The 27,058-nt window shown below is 39.5% G+C and overlaps 1 protein-coding gene across 1 annotated transcript in view; it reads left to right on the plus strand.

Moving 5' to 3' along the window:
* Nucleotides 1-3,935, plus strand: part of LOC118398094 (mucin-5AC-like) — a 221,734-nt gene extending 217,799 nt beyond the window's left edge. Inside the window, exons 49-55 of the mRNA XM_052468933.1 lie at nt 595-682; nt 2,026-2,174; nt 2,367-2,497; nt 2,582-2,643; nt 2,797-2,897; nt 3,073-3,251; nt 3,380-3,935. Of these exons, the coding sequence (XP_052324893.1) occupies nt 595-682; nt 2,026-2,174; nt 2,367-2,497; nt 2,582-2,643; nt 2,797-2,897; nt 3,073-3,251; nt 3,380-3,475 (806 nt within the window). The 3' untranslated portion in view covers nt 3,476-3,935. The remainder of the gene's footprint in view (nt 1-594; nt 683-2,025; nt 2,175-2,366; nt 2,498-2,581; nt 2,644-2,796; nt 2,898-3,072; nt 3,252-3,379) is intronic.
* The last annotated feature ends 23,123 nt before the right edge of the window (nt 3,936-27,058 follow it).

Below are 27,058 nucleotides of genomic sequence, written 5' to 3' on the forward strand. Positions count from 1 at the left end.
GATTCAATTAACAGACTAGTAAGATACTGTACTTCTACACATAAGATACATCCATGGTCATGTTCCGGTCATGATAGTAATGGACAACTTGATGTTTTGTTCCCTTTTAGCTCCATAAGGTTCTCAGTGAACCAGTCGGCAAACAGTTTCAATTTCCCAACGCCAAATTCATGTAAGTACAACGTCATAGCCCTGAACCAACCCATCTTTCTCAACTGCACTCTTTAGAATTTCTGCAGATTTCATTTAGCTGCCGCTTGTACAGCTAAACAGGATGAAGGGAACATGTTTAACTCTCACACAAAACCCAATTTTACTTTCACAGTGATGATGGCACTGAGATCACGGCAAACGTGACATATGTTTACAAAGAGGAAGATGTCAACCACCCTAGTGGTTTTCTACAGGAAGTCTTAAAAGTCTCAGGTATGCTGCTGTTGTAACCATATGGTTGTCGTTTCGATGTTTTTTATGACAGTGAGTTATCAAACACCATGTAACGTGTAAAATACTCAATCTCGAAAACACTTATCTGTTATATGAGTTATTACAAGTTTATAATCCCTCTAAAATGTATTTTCATTTCTATTCTAGGTCTCCTGACCACCACTGTTGCCCCAACAACAACTACCAACACCACACCACTTCCTACCCTTTTGACTTCAGTGACATCAACAACTAGGTAAGCAAGATCATTTATTATAATTATTCCACAATTCAATTAACACTTTGTCAATCAAGGACCCTTTGCAACAATGAACCATGTATATCCATGCTTGTGGTGTTAACTACTGATGTTTTAATTAAAAGCATCCAAAAAGTCAGCCTTTCTTTAGAAAATCTCTTTGAGTGCATCAATCGGTCAAAATGCGCAATATAAATCCAATCCATTATTATTAATGTGCTTGATGAAGGCAAGACCACTAGATTTCTTACACACTTCTTCTAACTATTTGATTTATTTAGCCCGCTCTAGCACTTAAACTATTTAACCTATAAACAATGAGCTAACTTTCATCTATCCAGACATCCATTATTTAAATTGCTTGAGATTATATTTTAGATAGCATTTATTGTTTTTGTGCCACATCAAAAAACAAATGAAGTAACGGCTCACAGCACAACACCTCTCCTCTATGACATACTTGTGTGTATGTACTAACATGTATGTGTAACTGACATATGCACACACACACACACAGGCAGACAGGCACACACGTACTACATGTTAATGTTTTTAATGTATGTAAATTGTAAAGTATTTTGTCTGAAACGTATTTTCCTGTATATGTCGGAACCCATTAAGACTAGCTGTCGCAATTGTCGTCCGCTAATGGGGATCCTATTAAATCAAATCAAATAATATTTCTAATCAGCTCCCAATGCATTTCAATGGTAATAAAAGGTATGAAGACTTAGATGGAGAACATTTGACCACGCTTCTTCTCCTAAACCGTTTAAGCTGTCAACACCAAACCAACGTTTATATGTTCAGATTGGGCCATCTTAGATTGCTTGTCAAAAGCTTCAAATTCTCTAAAACTTTTATAGACTGTAACAATTCAATTTGCATAAATTGGCATTACACTTCATGGAGTCAATGCCAAACCTGAGAACTCAGTAGTAGATATTTAAAACACTGCTGCACCTTAACCATTTCAGCTGCAAACATTTAAAACAGCTTTAACATGTTCAAAACTGTATAAACTATAACAATTTAAAAGAGTATAAATTAGCATATAAAAACCCACTAAAAATAATAGTAACTCTTGAACCGTTCAAGCTAGAGAGACCGAACCACCTTTCATATGTTCAGGCTATCCTTTCCTATCCTATCCTTTCCATCAATCAATCTTTCCATCGACTTTCTTTTTCCAATTATAACTTGTCACTTCCATTACATCTAGAGTGACTTCCTCTACTATAACTTATTTTTACAAACATCAATTACTTTTAGACTAGGTTGCAAGCAAACACATTTTCTTTAGGAAATGTAATTTTCCATGTATTATTATTTTCTCTTAGATTTGGCACAGTGGTGGTTTTTGTTAAACTGATATTCAAGCTCAAAACACCAGTCCCAACTGAGGATGATGTCCTTGGTGCCGTCAAGAAGCAATTGACTCGTCAATTCAGGACCACTCAAACCACCTACCAGAATGCAACTTATATCAGTGAGTTCAACAAATTAGACTTCATGAAGGCATTTATTTCCACTCTATAAAATAATTTCTTCATAAGTAAACAGTCAACTGCTCCTGCTATCTAAATACTTCTTGAACGTTTTTGAACGTTGGTGAAACTCTTAAATTGTAGCAGTTTATTTGATCTGTTGCTATAGTGACCATTTTTTTGTGTGCTCACAGAACTTACAGATACTTCATTTTCCATCAACCTTGGTTTCAAAATAACCAATGTAACCCTGGAGTCTCTAAGTCATAGACTCACATTCACCAACGAGACCTACATCAAGATACAGGATTCAATTAACAGTCTAGTAAGATAATGTACATAAGATACATCCATGGTCATGTTCAGGTCATGATAGTAATTGACAACTTGATGTTTTTTCCCCTTTTAGCTCCATAAGGTTCTCAGTGAACCAGACGGCAAACAGTTTCAATTTCCCAACGCCAACTTCATGTAAGTACAACGTCATAACCTGAAACCAACCCATCTTTCTCAACTGCACTCTTTAGAATTTCTGCAGATTTCATTTAGCTGCTGCTTGTACAGCTAAACAGGATGAAGGGAACATGTTTAACTCTCACACAAAACCCATTTTTACGTCCACAGTGCTGATGGCACTGAGATCACGGCAAACGTGACATATGTATACAAAGAGGAAGATGTCAACCACCCTAGTGGTTTTCTACAGGAAGTCTTAAAAGTCTCAGGTATGCTGCTTTTGTTACCATACGGTTGTCATTTCTATGTTTTTGTATGACAGTGAGTTATCAAACACCATGTAACGTGTATAATACTCAATCTCGAAAACACTTATATATCAATGTTATATGACATATTACAAGTTTATAATCTCTCTAAAATGTATTTCCATTTCTATTCTAGGTCTCCTGACCACCACTGTTGCCCCAACAACAACTACCAGCACCACACCACTTCCTACCCTTTTGCTGACCACTCCTTTCAATACCACAAGTGTTGGAGGTTTTCCTGGCTGGGCTTTGGCCATTATCATTCCTTGTGGCATCGCTATCCTTCTGGTACCCCTGTGGATCCTGCTATGTGTACGTATAGGCTTGTGTTCGCATGTGTACTGTGAAAATAGTTTACAAAGTATTTCATCCAATAAGCTGTTTAATTTCTGCAATAATATGTTGCATGTGAATCATGCTTCCCCATCTTTCTTTTGCAGTGTATGCTATGTGGCTGCTGTGCAGCTGTAAGGAGACGCTGGCACAGACGCAGATCTTACAATGTACAGTACACCACCAGAAACGGACTCTTCTGAGGTGACAACACTAACATCAGTAGGCAATTGTCATCACAACAACAGCCAATTATCTATCTATATCTGCTAATCAGGAGGTTTCATTGGGTACTTGCATCTATTTTTTTAACACAAAAAGAAAATTCATAATGGGCTTAATAATCCACAGGTGTTTTGTGCATTGTACAATTTTTTATGTTATACATCTGGTTGTTAATCAAAGTTACAGCTGAGCTGAACAGCATGTATGTTTATGTATTTCTTAGCTATGTGATTTATGTGGTTTCAAGCTGTGCTGTCCACTGACTAAAACGGTTTTCAGTTATTTATTGAATGTATAATAAGGTAGATTCAAATATTAATTTGAGTTTTGTTATTTCCTCTCTTGATTAACTATTAACTAACTTATTTTCAACTGCAATACAGTACTTGTTTCTTCAACACACAGTTTGACAAATGTAATAAAGAATTTGCAAATCAGTATTAAGAAAACATTGTATGAATTGGTTTGACTCATGAGGGTGATTACAGACAGCACATCTAAACATCAAAGGAAGTCAAGATTGTCCGACCTGGCACCTTATGCTCAGAAATATCTAACACAATTTAATATCTATAGTACTCATTCAAGGGTTTCTCTTTCTTTTTACTATTTTCTACATTGTAGAATAATAGTGAAGATATCAAAACTGTGAAATAACACATGGAATCATGTATTAACCAAAAAAGTGTTCAACAAATTAAAAAATATTTTAGATTCTTCAAAGTAGCCACCATATGCCTTGATGGAAGCTTTGCACATGGTTGGCATTCTCTCAACCAGCTTCACATGGAATGGTTTTCCAACAGTCTTGAAGTAGTTCCCACATATGCTGAGCTGCTTTTCCTTCAATTTGCAGTCCAACTCATCCTAACCATCTCTATTGGGTTGAGGTCAGGTGATTGTGGAGGTTAGGTCATCTGATTTAGCACTCCATAACTCTTCTTCTTGGTCAAATAGCCCTTACTCAACCTGGAGGAATGTCGGGTCATTGCCCCGTTGGAAAACAAATTATAGTCACACTAAGCGCAAAGTAGATGGGATGGCGTATCGCTGCAGAATGCTGTGGGTGCCATGCTGGTTAAGAGTGCCTTGAATTCTAAATAAATCACAGACAGTGTCACCAGCAAAGCACCCTCACACCATCACACCTCTTACAAGTCTCTTCTTATTATTGGTATCCTTTAGTAGTTGTTTCATTTCAGCAATTCGACCATGAAGGCCTGATTCATGCAGTCATCTCGCTCTCTTCTCTCCCCTCTCACTAATGTCGAGAACTGTTCTATAATATAACATGTTTCTTGTTTGTCTATCTTTTCTGTGTCTTTGTCTACATGTTTATATATGTTTACAACAAGCAAGGGGAAGATATCAGAATAGTGACATTGGGGAAAAATAACATATTGTATGGGAAACATTTGTACTGTAGTGAAGCCGTCCCTATAGTAATGCAAGGCCTCTTTCATGATCATGTGAAATGTCAGTTGCTATGGAAATGGAGGACCCACGCCAAGAGGACTTACATACAGACCACAGCACCCCCAGACACATCCACACCCCCACCCCAACCAATCAACACTCCCCCACGTCAACCATGCCCACACCCCATTTAGGCCCCCTCAGATCAGACCTATGCTACTCCTGCCCACCCCATGCACCCCACCCCCGCAAAGAGGGCCTCAACATGGAAGTCACACATACGCCCAGGTAGTGAGCGGGCAAACAGGCCCAAACCCCACTCTTACACTCGGCCAAGCCAATGGCAGGTACCAGATGCTCAGCAGGCTCTGCTCACACTTACTGGCCTGAGGCTAAACCACGACCAACAACATTGGACGCATTATGGAACAAAAAGCCTTCACTATATCATCCTGGAATATCCAAGGCCTGAGGTCATCTGCCTTTGGCCTAAAGAGCAGGGACCCGGACTTCACCAAAGAAATCGGTAAAACAGACATTGTCATCCTGCAAGAAACCTGGTATAGAGGAGACGGACCCACTGGTTGCCCTCTAGGTTACAGAAAGCTGGTAGTTCCATCCACCAAACTACCAAGTGTGAAACAGGGAAGGGACTCATGGGGTGTGCTAATTTGGTATAGAGCAGACAGGAACATTTTACATTTGGCTAGAAATTCAAAAGGAAATTATCTTAACAGAGAAAAATGTCCTCCTGTGTGCTACCTATATCCCCCCACTAGAATCCCCATACTTTAATGAAGACAGCTTCTCCATCCTGGAGGGGGAAATAAATCATTTCCAGGCCCAGCGACATATACTAGTCTGTAGCGACCTAAATGCCAGAACCGGACAAGAACCTGACACCCTCAGCACACAGGGGGACAAACACCTGCCTGCAGGTGACAGCATTCCCTCCCACATATGTCCCCCTAGGCACAACTATGACAACATAACCAACAAAAACGTGTCACAACTCCTGCAGCTCTGTCGCACGCTGGGTATGTACATAGTCAATGGTAGGCTTCGAGGGGACTCCTATGGTAGGTACACCTATAGCTTATCTCTTGGCAGTAGTACTGTAGACTACTTTATCACTGACCTCAACCCATAGTCTCTCAGAGCGTTCACATTCAGCCCACTGACCACAGCAAAATCACAGTCTACTTGAACAGAGCAATTCTCAATCATGAGATATCAAAGCCAAAGGAACTGAGTAACATTAAGAAATGCTATAGATGGACGGACGGCATTTTGGAAACATACCAAAAAACAATTCGGCAACAACAAAATCAATCCCTTTTAGACAATTTCCTGGGTAAAACGTTCCACTGTAATAGTGAAGGTGTAAACTTGGCAGTAGAAAATCTTAACTGTATATTTGACCTCTCAGCTTCCCTATCAAATCTAAAAATTTCAAATAGAAAAGCGAAGAAAATGAACAACAATGACAAATTGATGGATGAAGAATGCAAAAATCTAAGAAAGATATTGAGAAACCTGTCCAACCAAAAACATAGAGACCCGAAAAACCTGAGTCTACGCCTTCACTATGGTGAATCACTAAAACAATACAGAAAAACATACGACATTATAAAATCCATGTACACAAACAACAAGTGTGTGGTTAAAATAGGTAAAAAACACACACATTTCTTCACACAGATTCGTGGGGTGAGACAGGGATGCAGCTTAAGCCCCACCCTCTTCAACATATATGTCAACGAATTGGCGCGGGCACGAGAAAAGTCTGCAGCACCCGGCCTCACCCTACTAGAATCCGAAGTCAAATGTCTAATGTTTGCTGATGATCTGGTGCTTCTGTCACCAACCAAGGAGGGCCTACAGCAGCACCTAGATCTTCTGCACAGATTCTGTCAGACCTGGGCCCTCACAGTAAATCTCAGTAAGACCAAAATAATGGTGTTCCAAAAAAGGTTCAGCCACCAGGACCACAAATACAAATTCCATCTAGACACTGCTGCCCTGGAGCACACAAAAAATGATACATTCCTTGGCCTAAACATCAGCGCCACAGGTAACTTCCACGAAGCTGTGAACGATCTGAGAGACAAGGCAAGAAGGGCATTCTATGCCATCAAAAGGAACATAAATTTCAACATACCAATTAGGATCTGGCTTAGAATACTCAAATCAGTCATAGAGCCCATTACCCTTTATGGTTGTGAGGTCTGGGGTCTGCTCACCAACCAAGACTTCACAAAATGGGACAAACACCAAATTGAGACTCTGCATGCAGAATTCTGCAAAAATATCCTCCGTATACAACATAGAACACCGAATAATGCATGCAGAGTAGACTTAGGCCGATACCCACTAATTATCAAAATCCAGAAATGAGCCGTTAAATTCTACAACCACCTAAAAGGAAGCGATTCCCAAACCTTCCGCAACAAAGCCATCACCTACAGAGAGATGAACCTGGAGAAAAGTCCCCTAAGCAAGCTGGTCCTGGGGCTCTGTTCACAAACACAAACACACCCCACAGAGCCCCAGGACAGCAGCACAATTAGACCCAACCAAATCATGAGAAAACAAAAAGAGAACTACTTGACACATTGGAAAGAATGAACAAAAAAAACAGAGCAAACTAGAATGCTAATTTGGCCCTAAACAGAGAGTACACAATGGCAGAATACCTGACCACTGTGACTGACACAAACTTAAGGAATGCTTTGACTATGTATAGACTCAGTGAGCATAGCCTTGCTATTGAGAAAGGCCGCCGTAGGCAGACATGGTTCTCAAGAGAATACAGGCTATGTGCTCACTGCCCACAAAATGAGGTGGAAACTGAGCTGCACTTCCTAACCTCCTGCCCAATGTATGACCATATTAGAGAGACATATTTCCCTCAGATTACACAGATCCACAAAGAATTCGAAAACAAATCACATTTTGAAAAACTCCCATATCTACTGGGTAAAATTCCACAGTGTGCAATCACAGCAGAAAGATGAGTAACCTGTTGCCACTAGAAAAGGGCAACCAGTGAAGAACAAACACCATTGTAAATACAACCCATATTTATGCTTATGTCACGTTCTGACCTTTATTTCCTTTTTTTTGTCATTATTTAGTATAGTCAGGGCGTGAGTTGGGGTGGGAAGTCTATGTTTGTTTTTCTATGATTTGGGTATTTCTATGTTTCGGCCTATTATGGTTCTCAATCAGAGGCAGGTGTCATTAGTTGTCTCTGATTGAGAATCATACTTAGGTAGCCTGGGTTTCACTGTGTGTTTGTGGGTGATTGTTCCTGTCTCTGTGTTTGCACCAGATAGGACTGTTTTGGGTTTTCACGTTTCTTGTTTTTGTATTCAGTTGTTCATGTGTACATTTACGTATTAAAACAACCATGGACACTTACCACGCCGCATATTGGTCCTCTGATCCTTTTCGCCTCTCCTCTAAGGAAATCCCTTACAGCTTATTTATTTTGCCTTGTGTACTTTAAGCATTTGTACCTTGTTACAAAACTGTATATATATATATATATGTATATATATATATATATATATATATAATATGACATTTGTAATGTCTTCATTGTTTTGAAACTTCTGCATGTGTAATGTTTACTGTTCATTTTTATTGTTTATTTCACTTTTGTATATTATCTACCTCACTTGCTTTGGCAATGTTAACACACGTTTCCCATGCCAATAAAGCCCCTTGAATCGAATTGAATTGATACGATATGGATTACAATTATCATCCTCAAAATTTTAGGCTACATGCACTACATGTTACACACATAGACACTCAACCATGCAAATTGGCAGGGATATTATTTATTTGGACATCACACATAATAGTCTTACTCTTAAACAGACATCGTACACACTCACTAAATCACATCCAATATCATATACATCAACCTACTCAGATTTACTACACAAATAATATCTTGTCTCAATTGTCTAACATCTGAGGCATTGGCTCACAGGCAAACAGGCGAACACCAAAAGGTTTTGGATTTTTTTTTAAAATTAAGCAATAGCTTTTTTCTGGCCACTCTTCGGTTAAGCCCAGCTCTGTGGAGTGTACGGCTTAAAGTGGTCCTATGGACGGATACTCCAATCTCAGGGAGCTTTGCAGCTCCTTCAGGGTTATAAGAGCGTCTGCTAAATGACTTAAATGTAAATGTAAATGTTATCCTTTGTCTTTTTGTTGCCTTTCTGATTCATGCCCTCCTTACCTGGTCCGTGAGTTTTGGTGGGCGGCCCTCTCTTGGCAGATTTGTTGTTGTGCCATATTCTTTAACATGGGATGTTCAAAGTTTCTGATATTTTTTTATAACAGAATCCTGATCTGATCTGTACTTCTCCACAACTGTTTGGAGAGCTTCTTGTTATTCATGGTGCCACTTGCTTGGTGGTGCCGCTTGCTTGATGGTGCCCCTTGCTTAGTGGTGTTGCAGACTCTGGGGTCTTTCAGAACAGGTGTACATATACTGAGATCATGTGACAGATCATGTGACACAGGTTGCACACAGGTGACTTTATTTAACTAATTATGTGACTTCTGAAGGTAATTGGTTGCACCAGATCTTATTTATGGGCTTCATAGCAAAGAGGTGAATACATATGCACCCACCAATTTTCAGTTTTTTATTTTTTAGAATTTTATGAAACATATCATTTTTATTCATTTCACTCCACCAATTTGGACTCTTTTGTGTATGTCCATCACACGACATCCAAATAAAATCCATTTAAATTTCAGGTTGTAATGCAACAAAATAGGAAAAACGCCAAGGGGGATGAATACTTCTGCAAGGCACTGTATCAAGCCTTTTTTTATATACTTATCGCGCCATTGTTAGATTGTTTTAACTATTCCTATAGAAATGGTAGTCTTTCAGGTACTCAGCAGGAAGATCTGATTTCACTATTATTACAACAAGACCCAGATGGCAAATATAAAGATCCAGTCTATCTAGAAAACTGGAGGCCCCTTTCACTTTAATCTGGTGATGCTAAAATACTATTGAAATGCAAAGCACTTAGAATTAAAAAGGTTTTACCAGGTATTGTTCATCCTGATCAGACAGGTTTTTTACATGGACGATACACAGGTGCTAATATATGACAACTACTACAAATAATAGAACATCATAAAACATCTAAGAAGCCAGGCTTGATATTTATAGCAGATTCTGAAAAGGCCTTTGATAAAGTAAGAGTGGATTTTATTTATAAATGCCCAGATTTTTTTCAATTTCGGTGATTCTCTTATAAAATGACTAAAACTAATATACAGCTACCCCAGATGTAAAATAATAAATAGCGGCTACTTCTCAGAGAGTTTTGAATTGTCAAGAGCAGTTAAACAAGGTTGTCCGTTGTCACCATATCTATTTATTATGGCCATTGAAATGCTAGCTATTAATATCAGATCCATTAACATTAGAGGATAAGAAATCCAAGGCTTAAAAACAAAGGTGTCCATGTATGCCGATGACTCAATTTTTAAATAAGTCCGCATGCCAGACTAAAACCAAATTATGATAAGTGTACAATATTACGTATTGGATCTTTAAAAAATACAACTTTTACATTACCCTGCAGTTTACCTATACAATGAGCTGACGGTGAAGTAGACATTCTTGGTATTCATATCACAAAATATATAAATGAGCTCTCCACAATGAATTTCAATAGAAAACTAGATCCTTCAACAATGGACATAAATCTGTCGATTTATGAAAAAATTGCCCTGATTAACTATTTGGTCATAGCTTAAATTATTGTTAATATAACTGCACTGTCCAATTGACAGGAGCTATTACTGCGGGAAAAAATGCCATGCTATTGTTTGGGGAGAGCTCCTAACAACAAAACACTTTTTTCACCGGGATAGGTTTGATAAATTCACCTCTGAAGGTGAATTGCGTACTTACATTCGGAAATCTTGCTCTGATTTATCATCCAAAGCATCCCAGAGATAACATGAAGCGTCGTTTTGTTAGATAAATTCTATTTGATATCCTAAAAAGGTCCATATATCATGCACGATCGATTTTGTACTTCCACTCGTTCAATTTGCAAAGAAAGGAATCTGTGAAAATCTCACCCGTTGTTTCAAAGAGTCAAATCACATTCGTATGTATTCCTCAGAGATCCTAGAAGGTAACAAGACTTCACTATATCATTAGGGGTGTAGTATATCCTATAGGACACCATATTTGGTTTGAGAGCGACGCCTTCATGGCACGCCGATGACGTGGGCGGCCATTACTTGAACGACTGTATCTTTGTCAAACAAGCACCAATCTTGGTCAAACAAAGCTAGCTAGATAGCCAATGAGCTGGGCTTTACGGGAGTATCCGGAAACCACGTACAGTTGAAGTCGGAAGTTTACATACACCTTTACCAGATACATTTAAACTCAGTTTTTCACATTTCCTGACATTTAATCTTAGTAAAAATTCCCTGTCTAAGGTCAGTTAGGATCACCACTTTATTTTAAGAATGTGAAATGTCAGAATTATAGTACAGAGAATAATTTATTTCAGCTTTTATTTCTTTCATCACATTCACAGTGGGTCAGAAGTTTACATACACTCAATTAGTATTTGGTAGCACTGCCTTGAAATTGCTTAGCTTGGGTCAGACCTTTCAGATAGCCTTCCACAAGCTTCCCACAATAAGTTGGGGGAAGTTTGGCCCATTCTTCCTGACGGAGCTGGTGTAACTGAATCAGGTTTGTAGGCCTCCTTGCTCGCACACACTTTTTCAGTTCTGCCCACAAATGTTCAATAGGATTGAGGTCAGGGCTTTGTGATGGCCACTCCAATACCTTGACTTTGTTGTCCTTAATCCATTTTGCCACAACTTTGGAAGTATGCTTGGGGTCATTGTTCATTTGGAAGACCCATTTGCGACCAAGCTTTAACTTCCTGACTGATGTCTGATGTTGCTTCAATATATCCACATAATTTTTTCCCCTCATGATGCCATCTATTTTGTGAAGTGCACCAGTCCATCCTGCAGCAAAACACCCCCACAACATGATGCTGCCACCCCCGTGCTTCACGGTTGGGATGGTGTTCTTCGGCTTGCAAGCCTCACCCTTTTTCCTCCAAACATAATGATGGTCATTATGGCCAAACAGTTCTATTTTTGTTTCATCAGACCAGAGGACATTTCTCCAAAAAGTACAATCTTTGTCCCTATGTGCAGTTGCAAACCGTAGTCTGCCGTTTCTATGGCAGTTTTGGAGCAGTGGCATCTTCCTTGCTGAGCAGCCTTTCAGGTTATGTCGATATAGGACTCGTTTTACTGTGGATATAGATACTTTTCTACCTGTTTCCTTCAGCATCTTCACAAGATCCTTTGCTGCTGTTCTGGGATTGATTTGCACTTTTCGCACCAAAGTACGGTCATCTCTAGGAGACAGAATGCGTCTCCTTCCTGAGCGGCTGCGTGGTCCCATGGTGTTTATACTTGCGTACTATTGTTTGTACAGATGAACATGGTACCTTCAGGCTTTTTGGAAACTGCTCCCAAGGATGAACCAGACTTCTGGGGGTCTACAATGTATTTCTGAGGTCTTGGCTGATTTCTTTAGACTTTCCTGTGATGTCAAGATAATAGGCACTGAGTTTGAAGGTAGGCCTTGAAATCATCCACAGGTACACCTCCGACTGACTCAAATTATGTAAATTAGCCTATCAGAAGCTTCTAAAGCCAGGACATAATTTTCAGAACATTTCCAAGCTGTTTAAAGGCACAGTCAACTTAGTTTATGTAAACTTCTGATCCACTGGAATTGTGATACGTTGAATTATAAGTGAAATAATCTGTCTGTAAACAATTGTTGGAAAACTGACTTGTGTCATGCATGTAGATGTACTAACCGACTTGCCAAAACTATAGTTTGTTAACAAGAAATGTGTGGAGTGGTTGAAAAACAAGTTTTAATGACTCCAACCTAAGTGTATCTAAACTTCCGACTTCAACTGTATACAATGAATATGAATTGGGTGGGTTGAGATTATTAAATATAAAAGCACTAAACCTCACCCTAAAAGCTTCACTTATTCCAAAGTTTTACTTGAACCCTAAATGGTTCTCAGGTAGATTACTAAGAAAAGCTCATTCATTGTCTAAAAATTGCCTTTTTACCTTTGTGAAGATTGCCATGTCTGATTTTCGCTGAATTGAAAATGATGCTTTTCTCAAAGTATCTCTCTTTCAAACAAGCATTGCAGAGCCTACTACAATTTAAATTCCATTCCCCTGAAAAGATATAACTAGTATTACAACAAATATTATGGCTGAACTCAAATGTGCTGGTTGATAAAATACCTGTATTTATGGGAAAGATGTTTGAAAAGGGTATTTTGTTCTTAAATTATATTGTAAATTGGAATGGTAGAGTTACATATTTCATGGAGTTATCACAATTGTATGGGAAGGTCTGCTCAATCCAAGAGTACAACCAATTGATTACACCATTACCCCAAACATGGAGGAAGCAGGAGACAGCGGGATGAGATTGGGAACTGGTCTGTCTGTCCAATATAAAATATCAAAACTGGCTGAGGAATAAAAATAGCATAAATAGGAAGTATACCATTTTAATTTGAGGTCCAGGATGTTGACAACTGTGCCATACAGATTGCAAAATAGTTAGGAAGAGATTTTTGATGTACCGATTCCACGGTACAGGGTTTAAGAATTGATATATAAAACGACGCAGGATTCAAGAATTTGTGCTTTTCAGATAAAATGATTATATAGAATTATTGAAATCAACAACATTTTGAATATTTGGGGCATAAAATGGGGCGGCAGGGTAGCCTAGTGGTTAGAGCGTTGGACTAGTAACCGAAAGGTTGCAAGTTTGAATCCCTGAGCTGACAAGGTACAAATCTGTCGTTCTGCCCCTGAACAGGCAGTTAACCCACTGTTCCTAGGCCATCATTGAAAATAGAAATTTGTTCATAACTGACTTGCCTGGTTAAATAAAGGTCAAATTAAATAAAATCATTGAAGCTCTGCAGATTTTGTTGTGAGGATACAGAATCAATAAACCATTTGTTTTGTTATTGGGGTAGCCCATTTCTGGTCTCAGGTTCAGGAATGTCTGAAAATGCATAACATTGATCTAAAATTGACCCTAGAAATAGTACTGACGGGAGATCTGGAGAGACCGGGTCAGTCAATTATTAATATACTAATACTCTTAGTAAAATTATTTATCTTCAACTCACAATCTGTGGATTCTATTTGATTAGATAGATTGAAACTGTGGGTTAAACATCACTGCATATTTGAATGATATACACTACCGTTCAAAATGTTGGGGTCACTCCGGGATGTTGGCCTTCTAGGCAGAGTTGCAAAGAAAAAGCCATATTTCTGTCCAGTGTCTGTGTTCTTTAGCCCATCTTAATCTTTTCTTTTCATTGGCCAGTCTGAGATATGACTTTTTCTTTGCAACTCTGCCTATAAGGCCAGCATGCCGGGGGTCACCTCTTCACTGTTGACGTTGAGACTGGTGTTTTGCGGGTACTATTTAATGAAGCTGCCAGTTGAGGACTTGTGAGGCGTCTGTTTCTCAAACTAGTCACTCTAATGTACTTGTCCTCTTGCTCAGTTGTGCACCGGGGCCTCCCACTCCTATTTCTATTCTGGTTAAAGCCAGTTTGCGCCGTTCTGTGTAGGGAGTAGTACACAGTGTTGTACGAGATCTTCAGTTTCTTGGCAATTTCTCACATGGAATAGCCTTTATTTTTCAATACAAGTATAGACTGACGAGTTTCAGGAGGCCAGTTTTATTGCTTCTTTAATCAAAACAACAGTTTTCAGCTGTGCTAACATAATTGAAAAGGGTTTTCTAATAATCAATTAGCCTTTTAAAATGATAAACTTGGATTAGCTAACACAACGTGCCATTGGAACACTGGAGTGATGGTTGCTGATAATGGGCCTCTGTATGCCTATGTGCAATGATTCCTCCTTTAAAAGTTGCGAGCTTGCACCGCGGGATTTAGAGGTACCCAGCGTCACGGCTTCATTGCTCCAGACCACCACAAGGGGGAGTTAGAGCAATCATTATGCATTTGGTCCCAAGGATTTTATATGACCAATCATATCGAGTGCCAATGACGAATTTTGACGTGAGCCACTCGTGCCTGGTGGCGTTCTTCAACAAAGATGGCTGACAAAACATTACGGAGGAACCAAATGTAAGTTGTTTTAACGTCATAACGAGTCAAGCAAAAATAGTTTAGTTAATGTAGAGACAAATGTTTGTGCATATTTTTTTTGTCATCAAGTTCATTTACGAAAATCGCTATTTAGCTAGTTATCTGACTAGCTAACATTAGCCAGCTAGCTAGTGTTAGGAGAATGAATTTGTCATTAGTGTTGTTTAATGTTTTAAGGGACTCCTGGGAAAACCAGCTAATCAGGCTGTCGTCTTGTGAAACAGTGGATGTAAAGAATCTAACTAGCTAAAGCATTTACTGCAAATTGAATGTACAATTATGTAAGCTTGCCTTGCAATGCAGCTGAAGTAACATAGCTAACTATTTACTTGCTTATTGTGTAGTGGAGAATAAAAATAACTGTTGTGTATGGACCCTGAAACGTTTGGTATGAATATTAGTTCAGAACCTAGCTATGAACCTCAGCTATCATAGTTGTTGTATCAACTTCAAGTCTGAATGGTGTTAATGAAGCCTATGTGTAACCGGTGTGAAATGGCTAGCTAGTTAGAGGGGTGTGAGCTAATAGCGTTTCAATCGGTGACGTCACTCGCTCTGAGACCTTGAGGTAGTTGTAACGATGCTTCGAGGGTGGCTGTTGTCGATGTGTGTGCAGAGGGTCCCTGGTTCGAGCCCAGGAGAGGGACGGAAGCAAAACGTTTACACAGTAGAATATAATAACTTTATTGTCAAGGATGCAAGTCCTATATACACATGTACTGTAGTTATTACCACGCATGAGATTCCCACATTGTAGCTTGTACATTGAATATATTCACTGATCATGTACTCTTCCTTGGCAAATAAAGGTGTGGTTCAGGTATGAATCTCAGACATTTTTTCAGTCATATCAAACTCCATTATTTGAATGATGCTGTGTCTGCATGTATGTATTACAATTAGAAACTTTAACAGTGTTTAACACTCCTGCTCCTGGGACATCAATGATTACACATTGTACCTATGCAATAGACTAGAAACATGATTGATATGTAATTCATATATACAGAAAAAAAACTATGCATATCTAACTCCCTTCATCTGCATTAATCTGAGGACACAGGATAGTATTTCAATAAGATACTTAATTTCAACCAGTGGAGAATGTGAAATGCTTTATTGAAAGAAGTTCATTATCCAGGTGTTATAAATACATAAATGCATTATAATTACGATAATTGTAATATTATATTATGAATACAAGTTCAAACTGTACTTCAATGCACATGTGGTGTGCATTATAAAACGAGGAAGAAAGACAAGGTGGGGAGAGAGGTGTAGAAGACAAAAAGGGAAAGAGGTAAGAACAGTGGCCGACAGCATATGATTCATGAATTACAGTGCTACCCTAATATTCTCTCAGTTCATCATAATTGCGGTGTCTCCTAACCAGCTTCGGGAGCTGGTGAGGGATCGATGACGGGACTGGCTTCCTCTCTCACATGAAAACACACCTGCAGACGAGGGACAGATGAATAGAGAGAGCATGGTTAAGCATGGTTCTTTTTATAATTTATTATTATTTCAATGTAAAGCATCTCTTTAATAATACTTCCTGTTGACCCAACCAAGTGACATCTCACCTATGATCATGCTGTGCCCTCTGTGTCAGCCAGTTCAGATGCGGGAGGGTTTCACCAAAACAGCTGATATAACCTACAGGATTTAGGGAGAAGGGGGAGAGGGATGAAGTGAAGAAGAGAGACTGTTATTGTGTGTGTGTGGTCTCACCTGGTGTCCGCACTTAGTGGCTACAGAGTACTTTATGCTGAAAAACAGACACATGAGGACAAACAATAGAAGATAATGTCAATAGAAGATAATGTCAATAGAAGATACTGTATGTGACACAGACTAATGGAGTACCTGAAACATGTAAATATAGAGGGCTATGTGTCTCACCACCACACCACCACACCACCAGGGAAATCATGACTTGGCAGCAAAAGATAGTAACATATAGTCCAGTGAAAATGGCTGTGTTAATGGGGTAAAAATGTGAAAATTAGCAGCTGACATCATAAGGTTTTTTAAATTAATGCATGTGAGACAGGTTCCATATACAACAAGACAGGCCGAGATGGAGAAAATAACACAGAAAAGTTTAATTACCTCTGATTATGGACACTTTTTCCAGCAATAACGATTCTACGGCCTGTTCCTCAGACAGTGAACATCTGGCAATATCTACATTTTCGACCCCTTGATCTGCTCGGTCTCTGAAAGTAAAGAAAACAGCTTTTTTTATAGATATGAAACAATAACTGAGATATGACCGTTCAATCTAAAGTAGCAGATGTCATTTTTAGGATACTTCAATACAGCCCAGTACTGCTTACCTGAGATGCCATCTTCATAGGTGTCCGCTTTGACTTCCTTTGTGTCAGAAAAAGTTGCTTTCAGAACAATTATTTTTGATGAAAAATAAAAAAGGCTTTGCTCTCGACAAAAAGACACAAATGTACCTCCATAGCATATAAAAATTTGCCTGTGAATAACCACACCTTCATACAAACGTGCTACTGTATGCAGAATTCTTGACGCACACCGAATATGCCGCCATATCCTGCCAGCACGTCCCCAAAAGCAAGCCATTCGGTGGAAGAGGGAAAGGAATGAGATTGGAACAACAATTTTTTGCAGGTTGGGGAGGGGCGCTAATAGCTGACCAATAGACTATTCAACCTTTACTAAAGAATAGTCTAATAGCTGAGCTAGGTGTGGGAAAAACCCCTCCTATCGTAGACCAGATTTGCCCTAACGACCTAGGGGTAGCTTCCCACTCAATGTAATAAATTAATGACTTTTCAAATAAGTTATCTTACACGTTATGTTGGCTGACAGTTAGCTACACTGTCATTACGACAATAGAACGAGTCAAAATTCACCCAAGGCTGAAAAAACGGCTTAAGTATGTTGGCTAAACTGGAACGCTAGCGCGAGCCCATAGCAAAGTGATGGAATCGAACGTTCGCAGAGCCTGTTTTGACTGGAGTTATGGTTAAAAAAAAAAGTAACCCTTTTTATTTTACCACTACAATCTGATCGTCGGACGAAACTGGAAAAAAACAACTTGTGTAGAAAGTAAACATCCGCACCTCGATGGTGTCAACTGTGCTTATGTCTGCGTGATCAAAACATAGGGAAAAAATAAAAATTATTTTAATAAAAAATATATATTTTTTATTGGGGCGCGACTGTGGGAGGGATCTTGGAGTGTTCGGGTCCCCATTGTATGGCCTTGTGGGAGATCTGTTGATGTAACCTTGAGCAGGGCATTGACCCTTGATGCTTCTGTGTGTCGCTCTGAATGGGAGTCTGTTGGATGACTGGTGCGGTGTAGTTGTTGAGCGGCTTCACTGCAAGTATACTGTATGTTTTGGATATTCAATAAAATTAAATACATATACAAAAATATTTTTTTAAAGAAATACCACAAATGAAGTTTTAACAAGGCACACCTGTTAATTGAAATGCATTCCAGGTGACTACCTCATGAAGCTGGTTGAGAGAATGCCAAGACTGTGCAAAACTGTCATCAAGGCAAAGGGTGGCTACTTTGAAGAATCTCAAATATAAAATATATTTTGATTTGTTTAACACTTTTGTGGTTACCACATGATTCCATATGTGTTATTTCATAGTTTTGATATCTTCACTATTATCTTACAATGTAGAAAATAGTACAAATAAAGAAAGACCATTGAAAGAGTACCTTTGTCCAAACTTTTGACTGGTACTCTACTATGAGAACCACAAACTCGTTTGTCATTTTATGTATTTCAGGATGTTATGTATCCCTGGAAATGATCTGAATTTCTGTAAACATTTTGAAAACATAGCTTGTCCAAAAAAAGTGGTATTGAACCATGGGAGAGTGTAAGTTAAGCCATCTGCAAATGTGTGTACTGAATGAAATATTACCACTACCCTTTTAAAACCATTTCTATTTTTATTTCCAAAACACAATTCAACACAACCACTCTTTTAACTCAGTCTTAACAACTAAAAAACACTTTGTACTTAAGAAAAATGCTTTTAACAACGGCCAGGCCCTGTTGTTACCTTATATTCCAGCTATAATGCCTTGCATTACGCCTAGGAAGTAAACAATTCAATTTCCTCAACTTGCCATTGGCTCAATCATTGGCTCAACTTACCCCAACATTTTGACTATGTTAGCTTGCTTCTCTATTACAGATATAAATCAAAGATGGATTAACAATATTTCCCCCCCAATGCTTAAAGGAGAGCCAGAGAGTTTGGGTGGGGCCAGTTTGGGTGTTTTCTTTCAGAGGTAGGTCGTTGCAGAAATGTGAAAAGGTTTTGTCCTATTAAAGTGATAGCTCTACTGGATAATAAGGCCTTACATGCTTTATAAATCCGTGAGAAAGAACTTAGGTCAACACTCTCAGAGACATACTGACATTTAAAATAACATTTAATTAGATACAGTATGCACAAACTGTGTAAACAAAGATTTCATCTCGATCAAACTTTCAATCCAAGACAATCCAGGACTTCAATACATTTTTTCACACATGATAATGACATTGTCAAGTGACATTGTTGTGTTTCTCTTCAGAGCGGAATGTCTTCAGATTGTTTCCCTGTAAGGGCTACAGAGTTTTTACATCACAGTTTTTTACATCACATGAATGCTTATGGGTTTAATCAATTGAATACATTTTCCTTATCACTTATCTCATTTAACGGAGACAATATCCAAACATAGATTTATGCTAGATTAAAATTCTGGAGATGGGAGGATTTATGTGGCATTCACATGCTCGTGGGAAGTGGGAAACTGGGTAGTGGGATGTCGTACATGATTGTGTTCAAGTGCTTTTAAGGTTGGAACAAATCTTAAAACTAATAAGATTTTAGATTGCTTGATAAGCTAACTAATAATGAAGTTAGCTAGCTTGCTTAACATTGACAACGTGGTCAAACTAGCTACACTATCCATATTGATTGAAGTTAGTAATGGTCAAATATTGATTTGTTGTCATCTTTTGGTTTAAAAGGTAACAGTTCAGTGGTGAAAACAAACATTCCCGGTTTCCACATGTAATTACACATTGGAGCGTCAATCAAGTGAAACTTCCCAGGCGGAACTACGGACTTCCGATAACTGCAATTGCATGTGAACGCCCCAAAAGTATCGTTGCTGTCACGCCCTGACCTTAGTTTACTTTGTTTTCTTTAATATTTTGGTTAGGTCAGGATGTGAAAAGGGTCATATATGTGTTTAGTATTGTCTAGGGTTTTTTGTAAGTCTATGGTTTTACTAGTCTAGGTATTTATATGTCTATGGTTGCTTAGATTGGTTCTCAATTAGAGGCACCTGTTTATCATTGTCTCTGATTGGGAACCATATTTAGGCAGCCATATTCCTTGGGTTATTTTGTGGGTCATTGTCTGTGTTAGTTGCCTGTGTCTGCACTTATCATATGCAGTGGGGCAAAAAAAGTATTTAGTCAGCCACCAATTGTGCAAGTTCTCCCACTTAATAAGATGAGAGAGGACTGTAATTTTCATCATAGGTACACTTCAACTATGACAGACAAAATTAGAAAAAACAATCCAGAAAATCACATTGTAGGATTTTTAATGAATTTATTTACAAATTATGGTGGAAAATAAGTATTTGGTCACCTACAAACAAGCAAGATTTCTATCTCTCACAGACCTATAACTTCTTCTTTAAGAGGATCCTCTGTGCTCCACTCGTTACCTGTATTAATGGCACCTGTTTGAACTTGTTATCAGTATAAAAGACACCTGTCCACAACCTCAAACAGTCACACTCCAAACTCCACTATGGCCAAGAACAAAGAGCTGTCAAAGGACACCAGAAACAAAATTGTAGACCTGCACCAGGCTGGGAAGACTGAATCTGCAATAGGTAAGCAGCTTGGTTTGAAGAAATTAACTGTGGGAGCAATTATTAGGAAATGGAAGACATACAAGACCACTGATAATCTCCCTCGATCTGGGGCTCCACGCAAGATCTCACCCCGTGGGGTCAAAATGATCACAAGAACGGTGAGCAAAAATCCCAGAACCACACGGGGGGACCTAGTGAATGACCTGCAGAGAACTGGGACCAAAGTAGCAAAGCCTACCATCAGTAACACACTACGCCGACAGGGACTCAAATCCTGCAGTGCCAGACGTGTCCCCCTGCTTTATCCAGTACATGTCCAGGCCCGTCTGAAGTTTGCTAGAGAGCATTTGGATGATCCAGAAGAAGATTGGGAGAATGTCATATGGTCAGATGAAACCAAAATATAACTTTTTGGTAAAAACTCAACTTGTCGTGTTTGAAGGACAAAGAATGCTGAGTTGCATCCAAAGAACACCATACCTACTGTGAAGCATGGGGGTGGAAACATCATGCTTTGGGGCTGTTTTTCTGCAAAGGGACCAGGACGACTGATCCGTGTAAAGGAAAGAATGAATGGGGCCATGTATCGTGAGATTTTGAGTGAAAACCTCCTTCCATCAGCAAGGGCATTGAAGATGAAACGTGGCTGGGTCTTTCAGCATGACAATGATCCCAAACACACCACCCGGGCAAGGATGGAGTGGCTTCGTAAGAAGCATTTCAAGGTCCTGGAGTGGCCTAGCCAGTCTCCAGATCTCAACCCCATAAAAAATATGCAGGGAGTTGAAAGTCCGTGTTTCCCAGCAACAGCCCCAAAACATCACTGCTCTAGAGGAGATCTGCATGGAGGAATGGGCAAAAATACCAGCAACAGTGTGTGAAAACCTTGTGAAGACTTACAGAAAACGTTTGACCTCTGTCATTGCCAACAAAGGGTATATAACAAAGTATTGAGATAAACTTTTGCTATTGACCAAATACTTATTTTCCACCATAATTTGCTAATAAATTCATTAAAAATCCTACAATGTGATTTTCTGGAATTTTTTCTCATTTTGTCTGTCATAGTTGAAGTGTACCTATGATGAAAATGACAGGCCTCTCGTCTTTTTAAGTGGGAGAACTTGCACAATTGGTGGCTGACTAAATACTTTTTTGCCCCACTGTATAGCTTCATGGTCGGTTTGTTTAAGTGTTCTTCGTCTATTAAAGAAGATCTATTCATCTCACACTGCGCCTTGGTCTCATCCATACAACGAACGTGACAATTGCATTCAGACCCCTTGACTTTTTTCCACATTTTGTTGCGTTTCAGCCTTATTCTGAAATTGATTCAATCGTTTCCCCCCCTCATCAATCTACACACAATACCCCATAACGACAAAGCAAAACATGTTTTTCAAAAATGTTGCAAAAAATCTAATAAAATTAACTGAAATATCCCATTTACATAAGTATTCAGAACCTTTCCTCAGTACTTTGCTGAAGCACCTTTGGCATCGATTACAGCCTTGAGTCGTCTTGGTTATGATGCTACAAGCTTGGCACACCTGTATTTGGGGAGTTTCTCCCATTCTTCTCTGCAGATCTTCTCAAGTGTACAAATATTTGGGGGTGTGGTTGGATGACAAGCCGAGCTTCACTGTTCATATGGAGAACTTGATAAGGAAGCTCAAGCTGAGAATAGGTTTTTATTACCGACATAAGGCTTATTTTTCTCTGGAGGCCAGGAAGGAGCTGGTACGATGTACATTACTGGCGGTTTTAGATTTTAGTGATGTTATGTATATGCAGGCCTCAACCACTACACGGAGAGCACTTGATTCAGTATATCATGCGGGGCTCCGGTAATGAACCTATCAAAAACGTCTAATACATCATTGTGATCTCTACAGTGCCATTGGCTTGTCGTCATTGACCTAGCATAGGCTTAAACACTGGTATACACTGATTTACACTGGTCTTTTTTAATCTGGTCAGTGAATAAATATAAATTACGTTCTCATTCTCATTTGCTTTTAACAGTACCAAGAATTAGAACAGGTCATGGTAGGAATAGTTTTAGTTACTCAGCTCTGTGGTCCTGGAGTTTAAACAGCTGGTTAATGTAAATATCATGGAAGAGTGTAATTGTCTTTAGTACAGCTGTTTTTTTAGTTATGACATTTGTGTTTCTTTAAGTAATATGTAATTGTTGTACTGTATAAGTCTATAGTTTTGTTCAATGTTGTGTCAGTGTATGTAAGTTGTTTTTTCTGAAACGTTGTTCCCCCTGCTGCTGTTGGACCAGGTCTCTCTTGAAAAATAGATTTTATCTCAATGAGAAAAACCTGTATGAATAAGGAACTCTGGAGCTCTGTCAGAGTAACCATTGGGTTCTTGGTCACCTCCCTGACCAAGGCCCCTCTCTCCCGATTGCTCATTTTGGCCGGGCGGCCAGCTCAAGGAAGAGTCTTGGTGGTTCCACACTTCATCCATTTAAGAATGATGCAGGCCACTGTGTTCTTGGGGACATTCAAATCTACAGACATTTTTGGTACCCTTCCCCATATCGGTGCCTCGACCTTATTTAGACAGGTGTGTGCCTTTCCAAATCATGTCCAATCAATTGAATTTACCACAGGTGGACTCATGCCAAAACATGTCAAAGATGATCAATGGAAACAGGATGCACCTGAGCTCAATTTGCACAGGCTTCCTTATTTACACTCAGTCATTTAGGTTAGTATTGTTAGGGATTCTCTCCTATCATCACACCCATTAAACTCGGTAACTATTTTAAAATCACCATTGACCTCATGGTGAAATTCCTGAGAGATTTCCTTCTTCTCTGACAACTGAGTTAGGAATGATGCCTGTATCTTTGTAGTGCCTGTGCTCAAATGAATATATATGTTTTTACCCATTTACCAATAGGTGCCTTTATTTGTGAGGCATTGGAAAACCCCCCCTGTTTTTTGTCGTTGAATCAGTGTTTGGAATTCATTGCTCGACTGAGGAACCTTTCAGATTGTGTGTGGGGTACAGAGATGAGGTAGTCATTGCACACAGAGTGAGTCCAGGCAACTTATGCGATTTGTTAAGCACATTTGTACCCCTGAACTTATTTTGGCTTGCCATAACGAAGGGGTTGAATACTTATTGACTCAAGAGATTTCAGCTTTTCATTTCAAATTCATTTTTAACCATTTCTAAATCAGAATTCCACTTTGACATTATGGGGTGTGGTGTGTAGGCCAGTGACACAAAACATGTATCCATTTTTAATCCAGGGTACAACACAACAAAATGTGGATCAAGTAAAGGGCTGTGAACTATCTGAAGGAACTGTATGTTGTTTAATAGCCTGTTGAAATGTTCAAGTCAGTTGATATTGACAGAATAACACATTTTTTGTCTCCATAGCTATAGAAAGTTGTAACGCAGCCTCCGCATTTCATAGAGACAAACCAAATATATTTACATTTACATTTAAGTCATTTAGCAGACGCTCTTATCCAGAGCGACTTACAAATTGGTGCATTCACCTTATGACATCCAGTGGAACAGCCACTTTACAATAGTGCATCTAAATCTTTTAAGGGGGGTGAGAAGGATTACTTTATCCTATCCTAGGTATTCCTTAAAGAGGTGGGGTTTCAGGTGTCTCCGGAAGGTGGTGATTGACTCCGCTGTCCTGGCGTCGTGAGGGAGTTTGTTCCACCATTGGGGGCCAGAGCAGCGAACAGTTTTGACTGGGCTGAGCGGGAACTGTACTTCCTCAGTGGTAGGGAGGCGAGCAGGCCAGAGGTGGATGAACGCAGTGCCCTTGTTTGGGTGTAGGGCCTGATCAGAGCCTGGAGGTACTGAGGTGCCGTTCCCCTCACAGCTCCGTAGGCAAGCACCATGGTCTTGTAGCGGATGCGAGCTTCAACTGGAAGCCAGTGGAGAGAGCGGAGGAGCGGGGTGACGTGAGAGAACTTGGGAAGGTTGAACACCAGACGGGCTGCGGCGTTCTGGATGAGTTGTAGGGGTTTAATGGCACAGGCAGGGAGCCCAGCCAACAGCGAGTTGCAGTAATCCAGACGGGAGATGACAAGTGCCTGGATTAGGACCTGCGCTGCTTCCTGTGTGAGGCAGGGTCGTACTCTGCGGATGTTGTAGAGCATGAACCTACAGGAACGGGCCACCGCCTTGATGTTCGTTGATAGATGCACTATTGTAAAGTGACTGTTCCACTGGATGTCATAAGGTGAATGCACCAATTTTTAAGTCGCTCTGGATAAAAGCGTCTGCTAAATGACTTAAATGTAAATGTAAATGTAAAATGTAAATGTAATTTAAGTAAATTACTCAAATATTGCTAATGGGTTAGTAATTTTTTTTTTTTTAATTAAAATCAATTACGGCCCAATCACGATTTAGGAAATTAAAGATTTCCTATACATGCCTTTCCTAAACTCTACTCAGTATTTTGGGTATAAAAATAATCTTTATGGAACAAAATGATTATTTGCTGTGTAACTGGAAGTCTCGTGAGTGAAAACATCCGAAGATCATCAAAGGTAAACGGTTAATTTGATTGCTTTTCTGATTTTCGTGACCAAGCTTCCTAATGCTAAGTGTACATAATGCTATGCTAGGCTATCGATAAATTTACACAAACGCTTGGATTGCTTTCACTGTAAAGAATAATTTCAAAATCTGAGACGACAGGGTGATTAACAAAAGGCTAAGCTGTGTTTCAAAGTATTGCACTTGTGATTTCATGAATATGAATATATTCTAGTAATATTATTTGACTGTTGCGCTATGCTATTCAATGGTTGCAGATGGAAATTATACCGCTAGAGGGATTGGTAGCGTCAAGAAGTTAAGAACAAATTCTTATTTTCAATGACGGCCTAGGAACAGTGGGTTAACTGCCTGTTCAGGGGCAGAACGACATATTTGTACCTTGTCAGCTCAGGGATTTGAACTTGCAACCTTTTGGTTACTAGTCCAACACTCTAACCACTAGGCTACGCTGCCACAATAAACTTGAAATTTGCCGCAGGTGACGAAGTGTCTTGTCCCACCCTTTTAATGCCCATAGTTGCATATAAATAGTCAGTGAAACGCCCCTAATTAATATTCACCCATACTGACTGCATGACGACAATGACGGCAAATCCCGACAAAGGGTAAAAAAATAAATTTCACCCATTGTGAAATGGATGTTCTTGTAGGGGAGGTTGAAGCAGGAAAAAATATTGTTTGGTGGACACCGTGTGGGCATTACAAATGCCAAAAAGTCTTTAGAGTGGCAAAATGTGGCAGACGCTGTGAATGCTGGCTCAGACGGTCGGATCCTCTCAGAAATAAAAAAGTGGTCCCACATAAAAGTGGAGGTCAAAAGTTGCATAGCCTTTCACAGACAAAGTGTTTGTCTGTGGACACCGGAGCTTGACATTGTCATTTTTTTTGTCGTTGCGTGTTCCAGCGGGGTCAGTGGTGCTGCAGCTGAGCAGGAGCTGAGTGCACCCAGTCTCCGCTGCACCTCGTGAGTCACAACCCTCCAGCAGCCATGTCGTCACAGATGCAGTCCTGCAAACACAAAGAGACACCATCGATGCTATTAACAAGGTTGCTAAGGAGTTGAAGTGGGACAGGCACCGCTTGATTTCTGCAGGTGCTTCTCTGTAAAGCTTGGCCCACTGCAACACAGAGATCCAAGAGAATTGCTCTTGGTAATCGGAACTGGCTCATTGTCCAGTAAATCTTGCTGGCCCCTGGTTTCTACCAATTGCAATGGCCTTTTTTGTCTGGGCAGGGCAGGGGCAACACCTCGGCCTAGATTCAATCAGTTTCAACGCTAACCTTTGATGACCGACAACTTCATAGCAGTTTCATTGCTTGAAGAAATCATTGCTTTAAGAAATTGTATTATGATAATTATCTGCTAAAAAGTGGAGAATTGCACCCCGCCTTAATTTGCTCCAAGGCTCAGGCACCTAAGT

Source organism: Oncorhynchus keta, chromosome 19, assembly GCF_023373465.1.
Source record: "Oncorhynchus keta strain PuntledgeMale-10-30-2019 chromosome 19, Oket_V2, whole genome shotgun sequence".
Lineage (NCBI taxonomy): Eukaryota > Metazoa > Chordata > Actinopteri > Salmoniformes > Salmonidae > Oncorhynchus > Oncorhynchus keta.